We start from the raw sequence: 23,038 nt of genomic DNA, 5'->3' as shown, positions 1-23,038 counted from the left end.
CACCTTCGCTCAGTCCGCCTTAATCAACCTGATCTCCCGGTGGCTGAGCACTTCAACTCCCATTCCCACTCCCACTCCAATACCTATATCTTTGTCCCCCCCCCCTCCCCTGATATCAGTCTGAAGAAGGGTCACGACCCGAAACGTCACCTAATCCTTCTCTCCAGAGATGCTACCTGTCGGCTGAGTTACTTCAGCATTTTGTGATATCAACAATTTGTACCAGCGTCTGCAGTTATTTTCCAACACAACTGGATAATTCAATGTTTGTATCTTTGGGTTGCAAGCTATTCAAGCAGAATATGAGTTGCTGTTGCACCAGTTTGTGTGTTGCCTCACTCTGGCAATAGGGGAGTCGAGAGTGAAGTTGTTGAGGGTGAGGACATGTTCTGCCAGGCGGAGGAGTGTGTTGGTAGAGGGGAAGAGATTGGGACTCTGAACAAGGAAGAACCGGTGGGCTCTGAGTCCTTCCCGGTGGGAGATGGAGATGCAAATGGAGCTGGTGTCCCTGGTAAAGATGAGGCGCCAGATCCTCGGAATTGAAAGTTATTGAAGTGTTGAAAAGCATGTGAGATGTCTCGGATGTAGGCAGGAACAATGGGTCTGCCAGGGCAGATCTGTTTGTGGAGTATCACAGGAGATAGAAAGAGACAGTAAGGGGCTGGTGGACGATTAGGTTGGCGGCTGTGGAATGGTGATCGTCAGAGGTGATGAGATCTGTGACAGTGTGGGAGACGGTGGCCTGGTATGTGTATTGGGCCAGACATGTGATGTAACAGGTCACAAAGTGAAACCGTGTTAATGTCTAACCTCTGACCAAGAGCTGAGCCGGGAGGGGCCCGTGCTGGTCTTTAGTTGCTCTCGAGAGTCTCCGGGATGTTTCCTGGACAGTCTGTGTGTGCGGGCGACCCTAAATGTCAGAAATTAAGCAAAAATCTGAATAAATTACTGTTTTATTTTTAGAAAAACCTGGTGTTTTGTTGCGGAATTCATGCAAGAAGTCACATTTTGAAAATTATCAGCTGAAAAAAACACAAAGAATCTTAAAAATCAGGTTGTGAATTTTTACCCGATTTTCGCTGTGCCTCAGTAACTGTGATGCTGAAAGATCTATGCTTTTGTCTCTCTGATACAGACATATACAGCAAACGTCACATACTTTACCGCTCCAGCACAGATGACAGTGACGTTCAGCTGATTTGCTATGTTCTTCCTAGTTCCGACCATCATTCTGACGTGTGGACCTGGAAATCTCGTCGCCTTAAAGACCAGGAGAAAGTAATAGCATCAGCAACCCTCTCTCAGCCCATCAATGTCACCAAGTCCGCTTTCAGGAATCGACTGGTGACCTCAGTGAGACACTTAAATGGCGAGGATTTCAGTGTGAGGATTGTCCCAGTTTTGTTTCAAGATACCGGAGTTTACACATGTTCAACAGACACATATCCATTTCTCACCATTGATCTAATCACAGTGAAAGGTAGGAGACAGAATGCTGCCACTGATTTTACTGATGAACTAATTGTTTAAAATCTAAACAACCTGCTTGTTTCCACAGTCACAGCTGAACCGTCTGATGCAGTGACTGAGGGAGACAACGTCACCCTGACCTGTTCTGTGTCTCACGTCACTGAGTCAATGAGACTGGTTTTGATCAATGGTGATGGCAAAAGTGTTGGAGAAAAGACACTGAATGTAGAAGATAAATCTCAGAGTCTGGTTATTCAGAAAGCTGAGAGAGGCAGAGGGAACTGGAGATGTGGTTTGTTTAATAAGGACCTGCCCCGGCTTTTTGTCCCGTACTATCAGGAGCCCAGTGGTGAGTGACTCAGGGTTTTTGCTTCATACTTACAATCAGGGTCACATTTTGATGTGACTTATTGCACTATTTGCCAGCACTCACTTCTCCTTTACAGTCCGTGTGGGAGGCTCTGCTCTAGTGCAGTGCCTGGGAGTATGGACTCCGTGCCCCTGGGTGGATATTGAAACTTCACCTTTCCATGTGTCACTGATGCTATTGGGAAGGTGACAGAGCATTGGGTCCTGTCAACAAAACAGACCCTTTCCATTGGACCCTGGACCAGGCCCATTGCCAGAATCACTGCTCCTGGTCCATCATGCCCACACTGACTGATGCTGAACACAGAGAGAGCATCTCAATGGCCCTCCACATCCTGAACACAGCTGGACCCTGGTGTGTTCCGGACATCAAGACGCAGAATGGTGACATTGTCTGGATTGAGATCCTCAGGATGATAAAGATATCTATAGCTCTGGTGCATTTCCCACCCTGTTTACATAAGCAGTCCAGTCACCTGTGGTGTTACAAACTGGAATCGCAGAATCATGCAGCATGGAAATGGGCCTCTTACCCATTTCATCCATGTTGACCAGTTATACATGTCAATAATGCCCCCTCAGAGTCCTCCACTCCAGGGAGAATAGATCTCGCTTCTCTAATATCTCCTCAGAGCTCATTAGCTCCAACCCAGGTAGCATCCTGTCAACCTCCTCCATACCTTCTCCAGTGCTATCATATCCTTCCTGTCATTTGGTAACCAGAACTGCATATAGTACTCCAGCTGAGGCCCGACCAAAGTTTACACATCTGCCGCATAACTTGCTTACTTCTGTGATCAATGTACTGACTGATGAACACACCATCCCGTATGCCTTTCCAACCACATTATCTACTTGTTTTTCCACTTTCAAGGAACAATGGATGTACTCCAATGTCCCTCTGTTTCTCAACAGTTTGTCAGACCTTATAATTCATTGTGTATGTCCTAACCTCACTTGTGCCCCCAGAACACATAACCTCACAAATGTCAGGATTAAGATCCATTTCATTTCTCAGCACAGTTCACCAACACATTGACATCTCTCTGCAGAATAAGACCACTGTCCACACTATCAACAACTTCACTAATCTTGTCACCTTAATCCACTGCTAAAACATTTGTGTAGATTAGATACAACAATGTCCCAGGACCAATCCCTGTGGGACACCATTAGTCACAGGCATCCAGGTGCAAAAACAACCCTCCATCATCACCTTCTGACTCCTGTTGCCATAGATGATTGGAGCTGGCTGCTGGCTGTTTGCAAATAAACCTGCCCTCCTCAGCCCCATCTTCATTGTTCATTGTTGGGTCACCCAGCCCCCCCTCCACTTTTCCAATTGAAGGCTTGATTATACTGGGAGACTATGAAATGTCCACACAATTTCACAATATTCACTACTCCACAGACCAGACTGAGAAATAGCACTAGGTTGGTCTAGTACCTGATAAAAAGAAAAAGTACTATGTCTGTTTAAATATGAAATAAAATCAGAGAATGCTGGAATCATTCATCAGGTCAGAGAGCATCTGTGGAAAGATTAATATAATTAATGTTGCTTATTGAAAATGTTTTGTGAGAATCTGTCAAAGTATTTTTAAACTGAAAAATTGAATTTACACTACTTCAGATTCCACTACAATCTGTGCACCATTCTGCTATTTTGGACATTCCTTGTTGCGTACAATATAGCATTTTTCACGCATAGATAGGTTGGTCAAAAAGGCTTTCAGTACATTCGCCTTCATCAGTCAGAGTATTGTGTATAGAAGATGGGATGTTATGTTACAGTGTTATGTTATGTTAAGTTGATGGGGGCCGCATTTCGAGTATTGTGTTCAGTTTTGGTCACGCTGCTATAGGAAAGATTTAGTTAAACTGGAAGGAGTCAGAGAAGATTTATGGGGACGTTGCCAGGACCTGAGGGCCTGAGCTATAGGGAGAAGTTACCAGGCTTGCACATTATTCTGTGGAGGGCAGGAAAGTGAGGAATGATATTATAAATATGTATAAGATTATGTGGGGAATAAATGGGGTAAATGCACAGTCTTTTAAGGGAATCAAGAACCATAGGTTCAAGTTGAGAAGGGAAAGATTAATAGGAAATTGAGAGTCAACTATTTCACACAGAGGGTGCTGGTTATATGGATCAAGCTGCCAGAGGAGTTAGTTGAGGCATGTACAATAACAACATTTAAAAAACATTTTGGCAAGTGCATAGATAATGAAGGTTTAGAGAGATATGGGCCAAACGGGTCCGTGGGACTCGAGTGGATGGGGCATCTTAGTTGATATATAGCAATTAACGGGGAAGGTCCTGTTTCCGTGCTGTTTGAGTTTATAACTCTAGAACCCGTTGGACAATGGGCAGCATCACAGCTGACTCAGATCCAGCTATCCGCACACATCTCACGCCAGACGGGGTTGCCTAATCGAAAACAGGAACAATAACCTTGTGTAATTTCTTTCCGGTCTCTAACTGATGGGTACTGAGGACAGTTGTAGCTCTCAGATCTTCCTGAGCGAGGTCTGTTAACCTAGATCAGAAAGTAAATCCAGGACCTCTGGACTCTGCTGGTTAATTATAAACTAGGCCACATGATTGCAGCTGGAAGGTTGGAAATGCTTTGGAATGATGGTTTATAGACAATAGACAATAGACAATAGGTGCAGGAGTAGGCCATTCAGCCCTTCGAGCCAGCACCGCCATTCAATGCGATCATGGCTGATCACTATCAATCAGTACCCCGTTCCTGCCTTCTCCCCATACCCCCTCACTCCGCTATCCTTAAGAGCTCTATCCAGCTCTCTCTTGAAAGCATCCAACGAACTGGCCTCCACTGCCTTCTGAGGCAGAGAATTCCACACCTTCACCACCCTCTGACTGAAAATGTTCTTCCTCATCTCCGTTCTAAATGGCCTACCCCTTATTCTCAAACTGTGGCCCCTTGTTCTGGACTCCCCCAACATTGGGAACATGTTATCTGCCTCTAATGTGTCCAATCCCCTAATTATCTTATATGTTTCAATAAGATCCCCCCTCATCCTTCTAAATTCCAGTGTATACAAGCCCAATCGCTCCAGCCTTTCAACATACGACAGTCCCGCCATTCCGGGAATTAATCTAGTGAACCTACGCTGCACGCCCTCCATAGCAAGAATATCCTTCCTCAAATTTGGAGACCAAAACTGCACACAGTACTCCAGGTGCGGTCTCACCAGGGCCCGGTACAACTGTAGAAGGACCTCTTTGCTCCTATACTCAACTCCTCTTGTTACGAAGGCCAACATTCCATTGGCTTTCTTCACTGCCTGCTGAACCTGCATGCTTCCTTTCATTGACTGATGCACTAGGACACCCAGATCTCGTTGAACTCCCCCTCCTCCTAACTTGACACCATTCAGATAATAATCTGCCTTTCTATTCTTACTTCCAAAGTGAATAACCTCACACTTATCTACATTAAACTGCATCTGCCATGTATCCGCCCACTCACACAACCTGTCCAGGTCACCCTGCAGCCTTATTGCATCTTCCTCACAATTCACACTACCCCCCAACTTAGTATCATCTGCAAATTTGCTAATGGTACTTTTAATCCCTTCGTCTAAGTCATTAATGTATATCGTAAATAGCTGGGGTCCCAGCACCGAACCTTGCGGTACCCCACTGGTCACTGCCTGCCATTCCGAAAGGGACCCATTTATCCCCACTCTTTGCTTTCTGTCTGTTAACCAATTTTCTATCCATGTCAGTACCCTACCCCCAATACCATGTGCCCTAATTTTGCCCACTAATCTCCTATGTGGGACCTTGTCGAAGGCTTTCTGAAAGTCGAGGTACACCACATCCACTGACTCTCCCTTGTCAATTTTCCTAGTTACATCCTCAAAAAATTCCAGTAGATTTGTCAAGCATGATTTCCCCTTCGTAAATCCATGCTGACTCGGAACGATCCCGTTACTGCTATCCAAATGCTCAGCAATTTCGTCTTTTATAATTGACTCCAGCATTTTCCCCACCACTGATGTCAGACTAACTGGTCTATAATTACCCGTTTTCTCTCTCCCTCCTTTCTTAAAAAGTGGGATAACATTTGCTATTCTCCAATCCACAGGAACTGATCCTGAATCTATAGAACATTGAAAAATGATCTCCAATGCTTCCACTATTTCTAGAGCCACCTCCTTAAGTACTCTGGGATGCAGACCATCAGGCCCTGGGGATTTATCAGCCTTCAGTCCCATCAGTCTACCCAAAACCATTTCCTGCCTAATGTGGATTTCCTTCAGTTCCTCCATCACCCTAGGTTCTCCAGCCCCTAGAACATTTGGGAGATTGTGTTTAGAAACTCAAAGTGACATCTGTCCCTATTCTTCTGACAGATAATTTCACTTCAAAGCAAATTATTATTATTATTGGCATCGTGGCTTCTCTGCTCGTCATTATCCTGGCAGTGGTGTTGTTCCTGGGAATTTGTAAATGGAGAGGTAAGGTGCATGATGAAGTTCTGAATGAGCACATGATTCTAAAAACTTGCAATGACAATTTTCTTAATGTGCTGAAGAGAAAAGAACAGTTACTGGGATTAGATGCATAAATGTGTTTGTGTTTCTGTTGTTGAGAAGGTGGATTTCACTTTTTTCAGTTTGCTAAAACATTATTATGTCTAAGCTACCAATGTTGTCATGACCAATCTCCTTTGCGTTGAGGTTGTTTGTGTCCAACTGAGAGAGCAGAAAGATCTTAGTTTTACAAATAATCACAATGATAATCTCTGATCAGGTGGAACCAATTTGGCGGCAATCCCACAATATGGCAGTGGTGTGTCAGTTTCAATTATATGCTCAGATACTCTTTCAATCTGGTGTGTGTGAGGGTGTCTTTCGATGTTATGTCACTTGGAGTCTATCAGTGAGATACGAGGGTATGAACAGAACATTCTTTACTGACGGCAGTAGCTCTCAACTAAACAGCAGTGCCTGGTGCAACAATTCATCAAGGTCTCCGACACATGGAACACTCAATTCTTAAAGACATCCTGATACTTATTTACACTCACTGTTTCCTCTTTATAAAATAAATAATTCCATTCAACCCATTGACTACTTTTGCTTGGGAAATTATGCAATTGGTTAATCATGTCTATCTTTGCATTAATTCAGTTTATCAAATTGAAATCTGTGCTTCTTAGACTAATGTGGTATTCTCAGATGGTCCTTGATTAATGTCCAGGAAATCTGTGACAATGTAATAATCCTTTAGAAGTGCTCAGATCCACCCAACATGATTATGTACTAGTAACATGGAGTAACTTTTGAAAACAAGTAATTTAGACTGCTGTATCACCAAGCCTGATCCTATGGACTATAGAATAATTGATTACATATGGTTATAATTTTTTTGATACTTATGGCGGCACGGTAGCGCAGCGGTAGAGTTGCTGCTTTACAGCGAATGCAGCGCCGGAGACTCAGGTTCGATCCTGACTACGGGTGCTGCACTGTAAGGAGTTTGTACGTTCTCCCCGTGACCTGCGTGGGTTTACTCCGAGATCTTCGGTTTCCTCCCACACTCCAAAGACGTACAGGTATGTAGGTTAATTGGCTGGGTAAATGTAAAAATTGTCCCTAGTGGGTGTAGGATATTGTTAATATACGGGGATCACTGGGCGGCACGGACTTGGAGGGCCGAAAAGGCCTGTTTCCGGCTGTATATATATGATGATATGATGATGATAATGATCTAAACATAAGGACAACTCAAGTGTCGAAGGATGCAGCAGGATATTAATCAGTTGTAAATATGGGTTGATACATGGCAGATAGAATGTGAGGTGTTACACTTTGGAAGACCAAATGAAAGAGGAAGACTTTCACTAAATAGTGTCATAGAGTCATACAGTATTAAACAAGACCTTCGGCCCAACTTGCCCACACAGACAAACATGTCCCATCTAAACTCGTCTCACTTGCCTGCATTTGACCCATATCCCTCTAACCTGTCCTATCCATGTACCTGTCTAATTGCTTCTTAAACGTCACAATAGGCCCTGCCTCAACTTCCTCCTTCGGCAGCTCGTTCCGTACACCCACCAGTCTTTGCATGAAAATTGCACAAATTCCTATAAAATCTTTCCACCTTCACCTTATACCTATGCCCTCTGGTTCTCAATTCCCCCACTCTGGACAAGCGACTCTGTGCATCCACCTGATCTATTCCTCGCATGATTTTATACAATGATGGGATAATTTGGAGATTTGTTGTACAGTTGGATCTGAGGTTGCAACACACCTCCCCATCTTGCCAAATGAGATGGATTGTGAAGAATCTCTCAAATGTAGCAGCTTTAAGAAATGTAACTCAATTCCCATCTGCTGTACAATTGCAGGTAGCTCATAATTCCAACCAGTTGATCCATCCCAGTTCACTCTGAGGTCAAGTGCTGACTTGTCATCATTGACAATCCCTTCTCCGTCTCTCCTCACCTCACTTCAACAAATCTTCCCTGGAGCGCAGCTAATCGGCAGGAGCAATGGGTGTCTCTAATCTTCATCACCTACAGGATCCAAGCTCACTGCAACCTCACTCACAGAACTGCAGTACACAATCGCACCTGTGAGTGTGTGCCTTTGGAGGCTGAGCCCTGGGTTACTGATGGCTCAACAGTGGCGTTTGAGAAAGTCACAGAGGGTTACAGCATGGAAGGAGGCCATTTGGCCCATTGAGTTGCCTCAGTGCCACATCTCCAAGGGCCTGGCCATTCCCCTAAACGTCATCCTCTACAAACCTAAGTGCTGAAAATTCTTCCCCAAAGCTCCCAGCAACAATAGAGACAAATTTGTTGGAACAATATTTAATCTTAATTTAATTTAGAAGTAATCCCATTCTTATTTTGCTCTCTGTAATCGGACTTTATTAGATTTCAATATTCTATATATCACTAAATGTTGTACCTGTTTTCCTTGATCTATGCACTGTGGACAGCTTGATTGTATTCGTGTATTATACTTTTCCTTGACTGGATAGCACACAACCAATAATGCCCTTTCTTGTACTTCAGTAGTCTAGTCTAGACTAGTCAAAATGATGGCCTTAAAAAGCTGGAGGAACTCAGTGGGACAGGCAGCATCGCTAGAAAGAGGAATGGTTGATGTTTCAAGTCGAGACCCTTCTTCAGAACCAAAACGTCATCCTTCTCTCCAGAGATGCTGCCTGAATTACGCCAGCATTTTGTGTCCGTCTTCGGTTTAAACCATCATCTGCAGTTCCTTCCTACACTAAACGAAAGCCTTGACATTTATATACATTGATTCTTCATTTCAGTCTCTGCAGAAACAGAAGATATCCATTATGGATCTATCAACTTCCAGAAAAAAACGCCAACTGGTAAATCACTATTTTTCTTTTTTTAAATCATTTTTTAGTTCTTTCTATCAAGTTGCTGATTGTTGGCACTGGGACTGAAATCTTGAATGTTTGGGGATCTTAGAACCGCATTCGGCAATCCTGGGCCTATGTCCCTCATGCTGCCCATTGACATGTTCTAGAACAATCAGCTGAGACTCCGTTGATACTTCAACCTTCTCTGAGTGGGTTCAGGACCCCTCCAGAGATCTGAGCACGGATATCTGAGCTGATGTCACGACGACAGATTGCAATTGAGATTTCTGAACATCAATGTCTTGCTGATTCTTTATCATGAAGTGAAAAGCAGGATGTTTGTGACATTTGTATTCCATCCACTACGTCCTTTGTCAGTGTGATCCACCAGTGTCATCCTTTAATTGTGATGTTTCCAACTATCACAGGGCGCCGTGATGGAAAATCACCCTCCAACCAAGAGACAGATATGGTCAGTACATTCATTCCTTGCAGTGAAATACCAAGTAGTGCATTCTCAATTTCTGGAAGCTTCTGCAAACTTTTGCTGATATAATATATGCCAACAAATTGTGTAAACGTGATTGCTATTCTCTCTTTTAGTACCTGGCTCTTTCAAGGAATGACAATTCATCGGTCATCTATGCACAAGTAGCACAAACAAAGATGTGAATGAAAAGAAAAAAAATGTTCCACTCCCTGAGACGGAAATGTAGAATTAAGCTTTTTTTGTGAACTGAATTTTTTACTTTCCAACTGCTGTAGCTTTTGTCTTTTCTACTGGGGGAAAGGCCATGATGGGGCTCAGAGCACTGGGGTTGGGGAGAACCTTAAATATGGCCAGAGGGATCATTTTAGTTGTGAATGCAAACAATCCAAAGCAAAAGGTGGACACATATGTTCCTCTCCCTGAGATAGCAATATAGAATGTAGGATTTTTGTGAACTGAATTCTTCATTTTTCAACAACATAGAAAGCTCTGATTTAACATTGCACCAAGCTTTCAGCGGATCAATGCAGTTACTAACAAATGACTTACAAATCAGCACCAGTATTCTTAACATTGTTTGAACATCTGTATTCAGCATCTGAAGTTGTTCTGTCAAAGATTGCCAATGCATTATGCAAAATAAATGCACCATTGCAGGTAATTTTAGTGTCCTTTCAACTTGTATTTTGAATTGTAATAAGTAACAGTAATGATTTAACTGAAACTCAAAAATCCTAGTTATCAGCCAGGTGTAGGAATGAGGGAGAACTGGACTGTCAGAGGAGTGGACAGTCACCAGCATTTTGTCTGCTCCCTCAACTGAATGTAATAGATCACAAGATTCTGTTCAAAGGGTTTTGTGACCATTTCTGGGACTGACAGGGTACTGCGAGGAGGTTGTGGAAGGTGATGCTGCTGCAGGCTGGCACCTTCACTGAGATCGCTCAGGAAGGAGCGGAACGGGAGTGGGATGAGGCTGCAAGGAAGCCGACGTGAAACTCAGACAAGACCAAAGAGACAACAGTAGTATCCGGACAGACAGGGAAAGGAAGAGTTTGGGTTGAATTCCTAATTTGTTCTGGCCAGGGGAAGGGTAAATGCACAATGGAGTTTAAGTTCAATGGGGACCTGCAGATACAGCTGATAACATCCACTCAAGATTTACCTGAATGTGAAGTGTCTCAGCTACAAGACCATTGCAGTTGGGAAGGATGAACTGAAGTTGTACATCAAGGGACTGTGAAAGATTGACCCTAAAGTTGATTATGAGTAACTGATCATAGCATAGAGAGGAAAGATATAATAACATCCATTGTTATATTAATATTACTGAAATCGCTCCACACCAGTTAAAACTAGAATACCACAAATTTCAGCCTTTGGGACACAGACCAAGTCTTCTCTTGAGTACTGAGACATTAATATTGCACATACCTCAATGTTATAAACTATGGCTGATGTGAATCTGACCAAAACTGATAATCGCTCATTAATTGCTGTAAACTTACTTTCCTCACATTGCTATTACTGCGAATCATGGACAGAATATTTCATCCTTAGGTGATATCTGTAAATCTTGTTATATTGCTGTTTAACAATTTTGCAATAATGGGGTGGCGGCCTTTCTCATTCCCCTCGAATAATTTATTTTCACCATTCATGGGAAGGTTTGCAAGACAAAGAATCAGAGCACAACTCCTGGATTCAAGAAGATTGCAGACACTGTACTCTAGAGCAACAACCCATCTACTGGATGAAACCAGCCAGCACGACAACATGGCTGGGCAAAGCCTGCAATTATTCTCAGTCTACTTTTCAGTCTTGTGACCAGCTTCTCACTTTCCATCATCTGACCTGGAAGGTTTGCATGAAGACATCTCTTCTCAATCTCCATTCCTTGGCCTCCTGTCATGGTGAGCGTAGAACTGAGGTTCCTCCTTGGGCAGGTTGATGTGATCTGTTCCAGGCCTGGGATTCATGGTGCCAATCTCACACCGGATTGTGCAACAGGTGTCCATGTCCATTGTGGTGTGAGATTGTTCGATTCGTTTAGCACCAAAAGATTGATGAGTCCCCCATCGCCAAGCTCTTGTGCGTGGCACAGTGGTGTAGTGGATAGCTCGGTGGCTGGTAGAGCTGCTGCCTCACAGCACCAGAGACTTGGTTCAATCCTGACCTCAGATGCTGTCTGTGCAGAGTTAGCATGTTCACCCTATGACCATGTGGGTTTCAGAAACATTTCTGGAAATGACTGAGGTTTGACTGAGCAAATCAATGAACCAAGTTGGCCACAGAGGAAGTGGGTCTCATCCGAGATATCCTCTTTCTTTGGAAAAAATATGTTTTCTCCCATTGCTGTTGTAGATGGATCCCTCACACACATCTCCTCTGTGTCCTGTAGTTCTGCTCTCACTCCTGCTCAGCCCAGATGGAACCAGGATAAAGTTAACTTTCACTCCACCAGCCACCACATCCAACACATTATTCTGACATTTCTGCTACCTTCAGCGTGATCCCACCACCAGTCACATCTTCCCATCCCCACCACTCTCTGCATCTGGCTGCTGGGAAACACCGGGACCTTGGACTGAGCTGTAGCCTCAGACAACTGAGCCACGGCTGTGCTCAATTCGCCAGAAAGAGATCAACTCACCTGCACCTCAGCCTCCTCTTTATAAACCTAGGCAGTTCCTGCCAGAAGAATGGTGATGTTTTCTTTAAAGCAAGTGGACATCATAGATAGGATGAGGGAGAGGTTAAAGATATCTGCAAATACTCTTGTCACCTAGTCTGCACGGGTCCAGAGGAAACAGCTGGGGACTCCACCTGGGCCAAGTGCTTTCAGCGTGTTTGTGATGATTCCATTTGCTAGAGAGTGGTCGCGGTGTATGAGAGCAAGTTTATAGTAGATGAGCAGAATAAAACCTGAAATACAAGAAGATAAGAATGCAAACAACTGAATACTAGAAATGTAAGAGGCATGTGTGAAGTAGCTCACTACCTAAAATTATTACATTTGACACTGAGTCCTGATGGCTACAATGTGCCGTGTTAAAAGCTGAGGCGATTTCCTTCCTTCACTTTATGCAGCCACAAACGACGGCAAATGCTGGAATCTTGATGAAAGCACAAACTGCTGGAGTTATTAACTCCTGATTCAGGATCTCAGCCTAAACCGTGACAATCCCTCTCTCCCACAGATGCTTCTTGACCCGATGGGTTCCGCCAATAGTTTGTTTTTATTCCTTCAAGTTATGTTGGGTTTCCATGGTAACAATGTGGGAAACATAAGAGGAACCAGAGTTGGGGAGGAAGAAGTAAAATCGCTTGTGAAGCACCCTGCACAATCCTAACCACAACCCTGACAGTAACAAACTACCTAAGGCTTTTGCACTAATAATGTTGCACTAGATACTTTAGCTTGCACTATCATGGTCTGGTTTTCCTGGAATAATTAACAATATTATACGGATAGCAGTTTGCAGGAAGACCAAAGTGGAGGAGAGGGCTGCAACAGGCCTTTGTGGCCAGCTCTAGCTAGGACTGCAAAATGGTGCCAAAATGTTGCTTCTTGCATTTGGTCTCAGTGGGCTGTTGTGAACATTCTGTACTTACTCGGGGATTGTGCTCATATACGGGGATCGTCTTGCTCAGGTGTATGTTAGAAATAAAGTATTTCACTGTAACTTAGTACACGTGATTATAAAGAAACCATTAAACCATTGAACTTATTATAGATTTATTTGTGTGATCGTTATGTGTCTATAAGGCAGCAGCAAGTAAGATTTTTATTGTTCTGGTCCCCGTGCATATGGCATTTAACCATTCCTAACTTTTGGTAATTCAGCAGAAATATTAGTTGTCAGGAGGAGATGCCAGAACAACAGACTTGCAGCATCGCACCACAACCCAAAGGGAAGTTTGTAGTTGACCACAGTGTATTCCATTGACACAGATTCCCATCGGTGGCTGGTGGTGAAAATCAGAAGTCCATTGAGCTGATTCATCCACTTTGTGTGATGCACTGTGGTGAATGGAATTCAAGAGCAGTTGCCGTGTGAAGTGCAGAACAACTATGTAATTTATTTCCATTCTGTGCTCCTGTTGATGGCACAGCCTCATCCTTGGAAATGATTGGAGAACACTTTGGGCCTGGACTGTGTTCTCACTTCTTGGAGGTAGACGAGGTTAATGTGCCAAAGGTTACAGGGTGTTTCTGGGTTGCACTTCCAGCCAGTTATTTGCCACCTGTACCTAAACCATAACATTAAAAAAAAGTAAGTGCTGGAGTCACTCAATGGGTTAGGCAGCCTCTCTGGAGAACATGCATAGGTGATGTTTCAGTTGGGGTCTTTCCTTAGAGTTAGGTAGCAGAATTAGTCCAACGATGAGTCCCGACCAAAGATATTAAATTAAACTCCCCTAGTTTTGACTAACTGACCTCACTTTAGGTCATGTGATGAACCATAAAGCAGCAGATGTTGGTTTTAGAGTCACACTTTGGGCAGTTTGCTACAGGGTAATGAATGATGTGGTCCATCACAGACCATGACATGATGAGAACTACAGTAGGTGACCTTAGAAAAGACCAGTTATTATTCAACATAGGTTTTGTGGTCTAACTTTTAAACATATCAGTGACTGAACACTTACGTTTCAGAAATGCTCGAATTTGCTTTTAATTTACATTTAAAACTGACAAAAAGGGTGTCGTGTTTGGATTGGCAATCAGTTACAGGTGTGGTCTCAGTGCTAAGGTCTCAACTATTTACACTCAGCATTAACAGTGCACTGCAGCTAAATGTGCAAATGACTCGTATGTTGTGAAAGAGGACACAAACAACAAGTAAATGGGTTGTGGCATCGGTCATAATCCCAGGTCAAAAATGACTACACTGACACTCTCTGTAGGGTGAACTCACGTGATATGATTTATTTATGATGACAGACGATAGTGACAAGAAGGTCCGGGTCCACACGGGGCCGCAGTCCTTCATCATCAGTGAGGAACACCTGGTATCTTGGATTTGTCCCAACAGCTCATTCTGGCCTCAACAGGAGGTGCTGGCGGTCTCAGGCTTCTTCCGAGCCTGTGAAATGAGGCACTTAATAGAAGGCCTTCCACTTTCTCTCCCTTTTCTTTCCTGTCCCCGTACTGAAACTGCCTGGGTTGATAAGAAGGAGGTGAGTTGATCAATTCTGGGTAATTGGACACAGCCGTGGCTCATGTGACTGCGGCCACAGCACAGTTCAGGATGCCAGTGTTTTCCGGCAGCCAGGCGCTGTTTGTGGTGCTGAAATGCTCGCTCGATGTGACCGTAAAATTAGTACACGGTAATATTACAGAATTTATAGGTATCACCTAAGATTCCACGATACAGACCACGCTGAGAAAATCATTGCTGCAAAGAGACAATGTGAGGAAAATGTCTTTTTTACAATTAATGGGTGAGTTTGTGTCTTGGTCACGATCGGATCAGCCGTGATTTACAACAATGAAGTTTAGGAATAGATTAACATTTCTAAACGTGCTATTCTCATCGAGACTGGACTTGAACCCAGGCGTCACTTTCCCAGAGATGTGAATTCCACCCCTGGACTTCTAGTGAAGAAAATATAATCGATAAAATATCCAGTGCTGCCAGATTTACCCCAAATCGAAGGTATTTATTCACAAAATGCTGGAGTAACTCAGCAGGTCAGGCAGCATCTCAGGAGAGAAGGAATGGGTGACGTTTCGAATGGGGCCCCTTCTTCAGACTTCAGTCTTCCTACATTTCACACTGAAGGACTTTCCATTAAAAGTTGTAAAATCAGTCTGAAGAAGGGTCTCGACCCGAAACGTCACCCATACCTTCTCTCCTGAGATGCTGCCTGACCTGCTGAGTTACTCCAGCATTTTGTGAATAAATACATTCGATTTGTACCAGCATCTGCAGTTATTTTCTTACACTCGAGTTCCGCCCCAGTGGTCATTGTCTTGAGGGAAGGGCACAGTTTTAGGTGTTGGTTGATTATTGTCCTGTACTGCAGTACAGTGAAAATATTAGTTTTGCATACTATCCTGTATTTTGTTGTCTTTATGATCTCCATTCCTTGTACAGGTGATGGTCAATGTACCGGATGCCTGTTTTGTTCAGGACCATCCTCGTGTCGGAGGGCTGGATACACCAGCATTGTTTTGCTGCGGTGCAGGATTGGAACATATTCTCGTATTCCAAGCTGACTAACAGTTCACCGAGAAATGTAATGACTCACAAGCCATGACATCTGCTGAGAACCTGAGTGATCTGAGAAAGTCACTGACCAATTCTTCCTGGTGAGATTAGCAATGAGAGAGAAAATTATAATGAAGATGGTTGTGATCATCACACTGCACATTAAATGTCCTGAATGAGACGAGATGATTGCACTGAATAATTTCTCTGGGACAGTGGAAAATATCTTGTGAGCACTGCAAAAGACAATAGACAATAGGTGCAGGAGGAGGCCACTCGGCCCTTCGAGCCAGCACCGCCATTCAATGTGATCATGGCTGATCATTCTCAATCAGCACCCCGTTCCTGCCTTCTCCCCATACCCCCCTGACTCCGCTATCCTTAAGAGCTCTATCTAGCTCTCTCTTGAATGCATTCAGAGAATTGGCCTCCACTGCCTTCTGAGGCAGAGAATTCCACAGATTCACAACTCTCTGACTGAAAAAGTTTTTCCTCATCTCAGTTCTAAATAGGCGACCCCTTATTCTTAAACGGTTCCCTTTGTTCTGGACTCCCCCAACATTGGGAACATGATTCCTGCCTCTAACGTGTCCAACCCCTTAATAATCTTATACGTTTCGATAAGATCTCCTCTCATACTTCTAAATTCCAGTGTAGACAAGCCTAGTCGCTCCAGTCTTTCAATATATAACAGTCCCGCCATTCCGGGAATTAACCTAGTGTGGCGGCGCCCGGGGGCTAGGCCACTCCCTTGGTCATTCCACTCGGCACTCAGTGGACGGGAGGGATTAGGTCACTTCCTGGGTCAGTTCCCTTGGGTCAGGTGGTCTGGGACTATAAAAGGTTTTGGGTGTGTCGACTCACGAGTTCTTGAGTGCGGTGTTTGGTGCCTTAGGAAATAAAGTATATTAACTACTCACCTGGCGTCTGGCCTGATTTCCGCAGTGACCGCACCCACCACACTAGTAAACTTACGCTGCTATTGAGGCAAGAATAGCAAGAATATCCTTCCTCAAATTTGGAGACCAAAACTGCACACAGTACTCCAGGTGCGTTCTCACTAGGGCCCTGTACAACTGCAGAAGGACCTCTTTGCTCCTATACTCAATTCTTGTTATGAAGGCCATCATTCCATTGGCTTTCTTCACTGCATGCTTCCTTTCAGTGACTGATGCACTAGGACACCCAGATCTCGTTGTACGTCCCCTGTTCCTAACTTGACACCATTCAGATAATACTCTGCCTTCCTATTCTTACCACCAAAGTGGATAACCTCACACTTATCCACACTGCAAAAGCTGATGAAACTGTCACCAGTTCGGGATTTTGTGAAGTTTCAGACAGTTAGCATCAAAGTAATGACTGATAGAATTTGCAGATTCCAAAGCAATTGGAGCTTACAAAAGCAGGAATTTGTAAAACATTTATTACATGTTTATGTTATATTACCAATCCCAACTATCTTCTGCTGCATTCCAAGTCACATTTCACAAGACTGAGAACAGGAAAGGACAAGCAAACATTTTCCAAACCAACTTGCCATTCTGATTATTTTCAATTTCCAGAAAAAATTGGGATGCATTTCCACACATCTAAATTTAGTTCCCAGGTGCTTGGTCAATTGTTGGGTGATATTACAGGGAACGGCAGTGTGATCAGACACAGTGAAGACACGTGTCTTCCCCTCACTGCAGCCTTTGGTGAAGTTATCCAGGTTGCCCTGCCGAGTGTGCTAGAGGCTGGAAACCACCACCCATTGACACCATTGCCCATGACACAACTGCTCTGATGTTTGAGGGCACAGAATGAACAAAGCCTGCTTTTAATGTTCAGTCTCACCACTTAGGGGGGCACTGATTGGGTACTAGGACAAACTGTAGCACACATTTAGTGCACGAGAAATGGGTAAAATCCAATTTATGGACAGATGTGTCACATTTCTCATAATTATCTGCCATCAGCATGCAACTGACATCAGCTTATTACAGCCCCAAGCCAAATTTCTGCCATTGTGTGGTCCAATTGGATTGTGACTTTGTGACTAATACAGGACAAGTGCAGTCCCATATGGGACAAACCAATTTAGCCCAAAATACGGGATGTCCCGGCTAATACGGGACAGTTGGCAACCCTAGATACCACACGGAAATAGGCCCTTCGGGCCTCCACTCCACGCTAATCTTGGATCACGAGTACACCTTAGTTTTGTGTTATCCCACTTTCTCTTTCACTCCTTACACACTGCTGGGAATTTACGGAATTAAGCCACAAACCCACACAACTTTGGGATGTGGGAGGAAACAGGAGCACCCGGAGGAAATCCACTCCATACAGATAGTACCCAAGGTCAGGACCGAACCCGGGTCTCTTGACCTGTGAGGTAGCAGCTCTTCCAAATGTGCCACTGTGATTTGGGTGGTCTGGCAGTTTAAAACTATATCGATTGTAGTGGATCATGGTGGATTTTTGGTTTTGAAGAACACAAATGAGCTGGAATTGATAATAAAAATACTGCATTTTGTTTAGTAAGTCTAATATTGAGCGTAATGTTCTCCTGAGTTCCCATTTTCTTCATTGAACCTTCAGCCACCATCTTGATAATCATCCAATTTTCTCCCGCATCTTTCAGTATTCTCCAAGTCTAAGCTCACAGAGTGCACCAAGACTTTTGCAGTATCTGAGAATAACGCACGTGACATCCCAGTTCTCCAAAGCAAATTTCTCAACTTGAAGCTATTTTGATTTGCAATATCATTTTCAGCTATTTAAAGCAAGATTACTCCCAAGTAAATCAAATCGTACTAAAGAATGTTTATTCACTGGCTAGTTTTCGCCAGTATCAATGAAATTACAATGTTCTTATATTGTAAAAGGACACTTAGATAGTATAAATAATGCTATTTGTAATTGAGGTTTAGAACAGTTACTGGTAGCACTGGTTCCGGGAACTGTTCCGGTTAAAGTTTGAAATCTATTCTGAGCACTTCCTCAACTGAACAAAATACACTTGCAAGATACAGCTGATACTGCTGTAATGCAATAGCTGTTGTTCCTAAGAAACCATTGTAGTAGAAAATCGTGATGTGAAGATATTCATATCAATGGGAGGTGGGGTGGTGGGGGGTGGGGGTGATCGGGGCTACATTGCATCAGTCTCGCATTAATAACATTATATTTTCCTTCAGGATTTTCAAATAGGGGACAAGATGCAGATGGGAAGCAAACAGTTACAAGCCAGAAAAGAGAAGTGGTTAAAAAAAGAGACAGAGGAAACTGCTGATGGTGAAATCTGGAGCCACAAACAATCTGCTGGAAGAACTCATCATAATGTGTAGCATGGGTGAGTGGTGTGATGTATGTAAAGTAAAGGGGGAGATGTGATGTATATGTAATATAAATGCCAGTGCCCCCTTGAGGCCAAGAGCAGAAGCTGGCCAATGGGATTGTGCCTCGTGACTGAGGTCTGGTGACCTAGAAGTTTCCTGGTGAAGGATCATTAATAAAATCTTCTTACAAGTTGTCGGGCGTATATTCATTGTGCTAGCCACAACAGGGTCTTACAGTGGACATTACATGGTGTCAGAAGTGATGTTCGTGACATTGAGTTCCAGATCAACACTTCTCCGCTGCCTGAGCCAGTGGACGACAACGTTGATGTATTCTACATTGACGTGATTGACGCTGTGATTGAGTCGACGCGTGAATGGGGACAGATGTGCAGCATCAACAACGTGAACATTGAGTTCAAACTTGACTCTGGAGCTCAAGTTGACATCCTGCCAGAGCACTTGTTCAGAAAGACTGGTCTTGCCTTACTGAACACGAACGTAACACTGAGATCATACTCTGGACATACAATGAAGCCTGTGGGACAGGCAAAGGGGAATGTCAAAGTAGGTAAGAAAGAATAAAGGGTTGTCTTTCAAATAGTGAGGGGGAATGTGAAACCCATTTTTGGGAAGCTAACGTGTGAAAAGTTGTTCCAGTGGGAACATGCTCGATATGCCAGGCGACTAGGAAAGCACAAGCAAGCGAGCCGCTACAACCACATCTCATCCCCAGCAGACCTTGGTCTAAGGTTGGCGCAGACATCTTCCATCTGGATGGAGTTGACCATTTGCTTGTAGTGGACTATTACTCCAAGTACCCAGACATAGCGCAGTTGACAGACATGACGTCACATTCGGTGATACGTGAGATGACGGGCATGTTTGCCTGGAATGGCATTCCTGACTTAGTGATGACAGACAACGCCAGACAATTTGACTGTGCGGAGTTTCGAAGGTTCCAGGAGGACTGGGAATTTGCCCATGTCACCTCAAGTCCCATATATCCACAGAGCAATGGGCAGGTAGAGCGCTGTGTACAAACTATAAAAAGTCTCATGAGAAAAGCAAATCGCAGCGGCCGTGACCCGATGTATGCCATCCTCGAATACCGCAACACCCCCCCTTGATGGGCCAGGCGGCTATGCCCCCTCACAGTTACTGAACAGTAGACTGTTAACAAGCAAATTGCCGTCGCATCTATCGCTCTTGCTGCCGCATCATGTCCCTCCCATGGGACCACAACTGGTCATCCGACAAGATAAACAGGCAGCATACTTCAATGAGAAGGCAAGTGCCAAGCCGCTGCCGCGCCTGGAACAACAACAACAGGTGTGGTTTCGTGCCAAACCAACCGAGTGGCAACGTGGCTGCATTGCAAGAGAAAACCTGTCCCCTCGGAGCTACGTCATCTCTACACCGAGCGGTACTGAGTTCAGCAGAAACAGGAAGGACGTACGACCTGCGCACGAAGCAGTTGAGCAATGCCCTGGCAACACGCAGCAGACCAGCGCGAGCACTCTCCCACAAGGAGGACCCCTCTCCCAGAAGCAGCTCGTCTCCCAGACGAGACGGAGGGTCAACCAGACGGAGGAGCCCCTCTCCTAGAAGGAGCTAGTCTCCCAAATTCAAGAGGACTATCACAGGCCGCATCACAAGGTCCTGTGGTGGGGGAACCGGCTCAAAGCGTGCCAAGCCACACACGCATACAACATAAATACCACACAGAACGGGTTGGAAATACGACCTGCACGAGAAGTGGGCGATTGTCAAAACCCCCGGCACGGCTTGTTATGTAAAATTGATAGTTTTGTAGTTTGAAGAGCATTGTGTTATTTGTGGTGTTTCATCCACATAAAATTGATGAAAGCTTCAAGTTATTAGTTTTGACCCCAAAGTTGAAGGGGGAGATGTGATGTAAGTAAAGTAAAGGGGGAGATGTGATGTATATGTAATATAAATGCCAGTGCCCCCTTCACACACCACACTTTATATCTAGTGCTACAGCTGTTCATTGTGTTCATTTCTACCTCCCATGGTTGTTGGCTTGAACAGATCTAAGTATGGGGTGCTACACTTCAAAATACACACCACCTGCACTGGATCCACATAATGGATCTCGAACATATTTGTGACGAGCCCCCAAATGTTGTGAATGACTGAGCCAGTAAACGTGAAAGGTCCTTATACATCACGACAAACAGGCATTATCTTGGGGACAATCTCAGCAGAATCTCTCATATTTGAGAAAACCATTCCACCTGCATAGTGATTAAGAGAGAGGTTACCATGCAGCAGTAGCAAAACTGTCACACTTGCCATGCCTCCAGACGCTTGAGACTCTTTCCACACTCTTCCCCTGAGCTACCAGGTGTTACACCTGCATTTAATCTGCTTCCCTAATCTATCACTTGGTATAAATAGCTGAAATCATCACCAATTGGGTGCTGACTAATCAGTTCTGCATTCTGTCGGTTTGATAGCAGTTTTGAATTCTGTCGTTTCCTGGTCTATGTCTTTTGGTTCCATTCACATCTGGATTTGGGGTTTTCTTCAGTACTTCTCGGTGAGCCTGCATTCGAGTCCTTTCCATTTCGGGGCCCTCTGACAGATTAGTCGGCCTCCTGCTCTGCACCGCTTCCAGGTCTAGAGGACGGGCGGATCATCACCGGACCCCTGCCTTGGTTAGAGGGTATGGCTGTCCACCTGAGACTTCCCCCTCCGCGTTGAGTCCCGTAGGTTGGCACCCTAGTTTATTGGCCCATTCTCGATTCTCAAGATCATCGGTCCAGAGGAGAGGAGCTGGACTCCTGCCCATGACATCCTGGACCCCTCCTGATCCGTGACTTTCATCAGCAGTATCCGACCAGCCAAAGAGATCACCAGGAGGCATCCATGGGAAAGGGGCTCCTGTCACACTTGCCATGCCACGAGACACTTTCCACACACCTTCCCTGAGCTATTTGGAATTAAACCTGCATTTAATCTGCTCCCCTAATCTATCACTTAGTATAAATACTGGAGTTTATCACCTATTGGGTGCTGACTAATCAGTTCTGCATTCTGTCGGTTCGATAGCAGCTCTGGAAAGACTGGGCTTGTATTCACTGGAATTTAGAAGGATAGAAGGATGAGAGGGGATCTTATAGAAATGTATAAAATTATTAAAGGACTGGACAAGCCAGATGCTGCAAAAATGTTCCCAATGTTGGGGGAATCCAGAACCAGGGGCCACAGTCTAAGAATGAAGGGGAGGCCATTTAAAACTGAGATGAGAAGAAACTTTTGCACCCAGAAAGTTGTGAATTTGTGGAATTTTCTGCCACAGAAGGCTGTAGAGGCCAATTCACTGGATGAATTTAGAAGAGAATTAGATAGAGCTCTAGGGGCTAGCGGAATCAAGGGATATGGGGAGAAGGCAGGCACGGGTTACTGATTGTGGATGATCAGCCATGATCACAATGAATGGTGGTGCAGGCTCAAAGGGTCAAATGGCCTCCTCCTACAAATATTTTCTATGTTTCGATGTTTCTATATTTCTATGCCGGGTGAGATATGGGAACATGAGGTTAGCCACAAGTGGGAGAGGAGAAACTTGGATAATTTTAAACTGAAAAATTCCATTCTGGATTTTGACAAAAGTAAAGAAAAGCAGGTTGAGATTGTCAGAAAGCTGGGTAATGGGATTTAAGAAAGATTGACAAGAGGTTCTATTGACACTGCTCCCTTTACAGTGGAACCTCCAATAATAAAGTATTTGTAAGTGTTTGAATACCAT

The 23,038-nt window shown here is 44.2% G+C and overlaps 1 protein-coding gene across 1 annotated transcript; it reads left to right on the top strand.

Moving 5' to 3' along the window:
* The first annotated feature begins 384 nt into the window (after positions 1–384).
* Positions 385–10,143, top strand: LOC144599772 (uncharacterized). Its single transcript, XM_078411008.1, has 5 exons — positions 385–511; positions 1,559–1,819; positions 9,170–9,232; positions 9,655–9,698; positions 9,830–10,143. Exons 1-5 carry the CDS (start codon positions 385–387, stop codon positions 9,896–9,898), a joined length of 564 nt encoding a protein of 187 aa, XP_078267134.1. The 3' UTR covers positions 9,899–10,143.
* The last annotated feature ends 12,895 nt before the right edge of the window (positions 10,144–23,038 follow it).

Source organism: Rhinoraja longicauda, chromosome 14 (genome assembly GCF_053455715.1).
Source record: "Rhinoraja longicauda isolate Sanriku21f chromosome 14, sRhiLon1.1, whole genome shotgun sequence".
NCBI classification, from domain to species: domain Eukaryota; kingdom Metazoa; phylum Chordata; class Chondrichthyes; order Rajiformes; family Arhynchobatidae; genus Rhinoraja; species Rhinoraja longicauda.
The sequence above is the reverse complement of the archived record's forward strand: the minus strand, read 5'-3'. Positions and strand labels throughout refer to the sequence as shown.

Excerpts from the sequence above, each read along its gene's own strand:
- LOC144599772 (XM_078411008.1), top strand. The coding sequence starts at position 385 with ATGTTCTGCCAGGCGGAGGAGTGTGTTGGTAGAGGGGAAGAGATTGGG. Across the intron at positions 512-1,558 it reads AAATGGAGCTGGTGTCCCTG|TCACAGCTGAACCGTCTGAT; the intron begins GTAAAGATGAGG and ends TTGTTTCCACAG. Across the intron at positions 9,233-9,654 it reads CCAGAAAAAAACGCCAACTG|GGCGCCGTGATGGAAAATCA; the intron begins GTAAATCACTAT and ends CAACTATCACAG.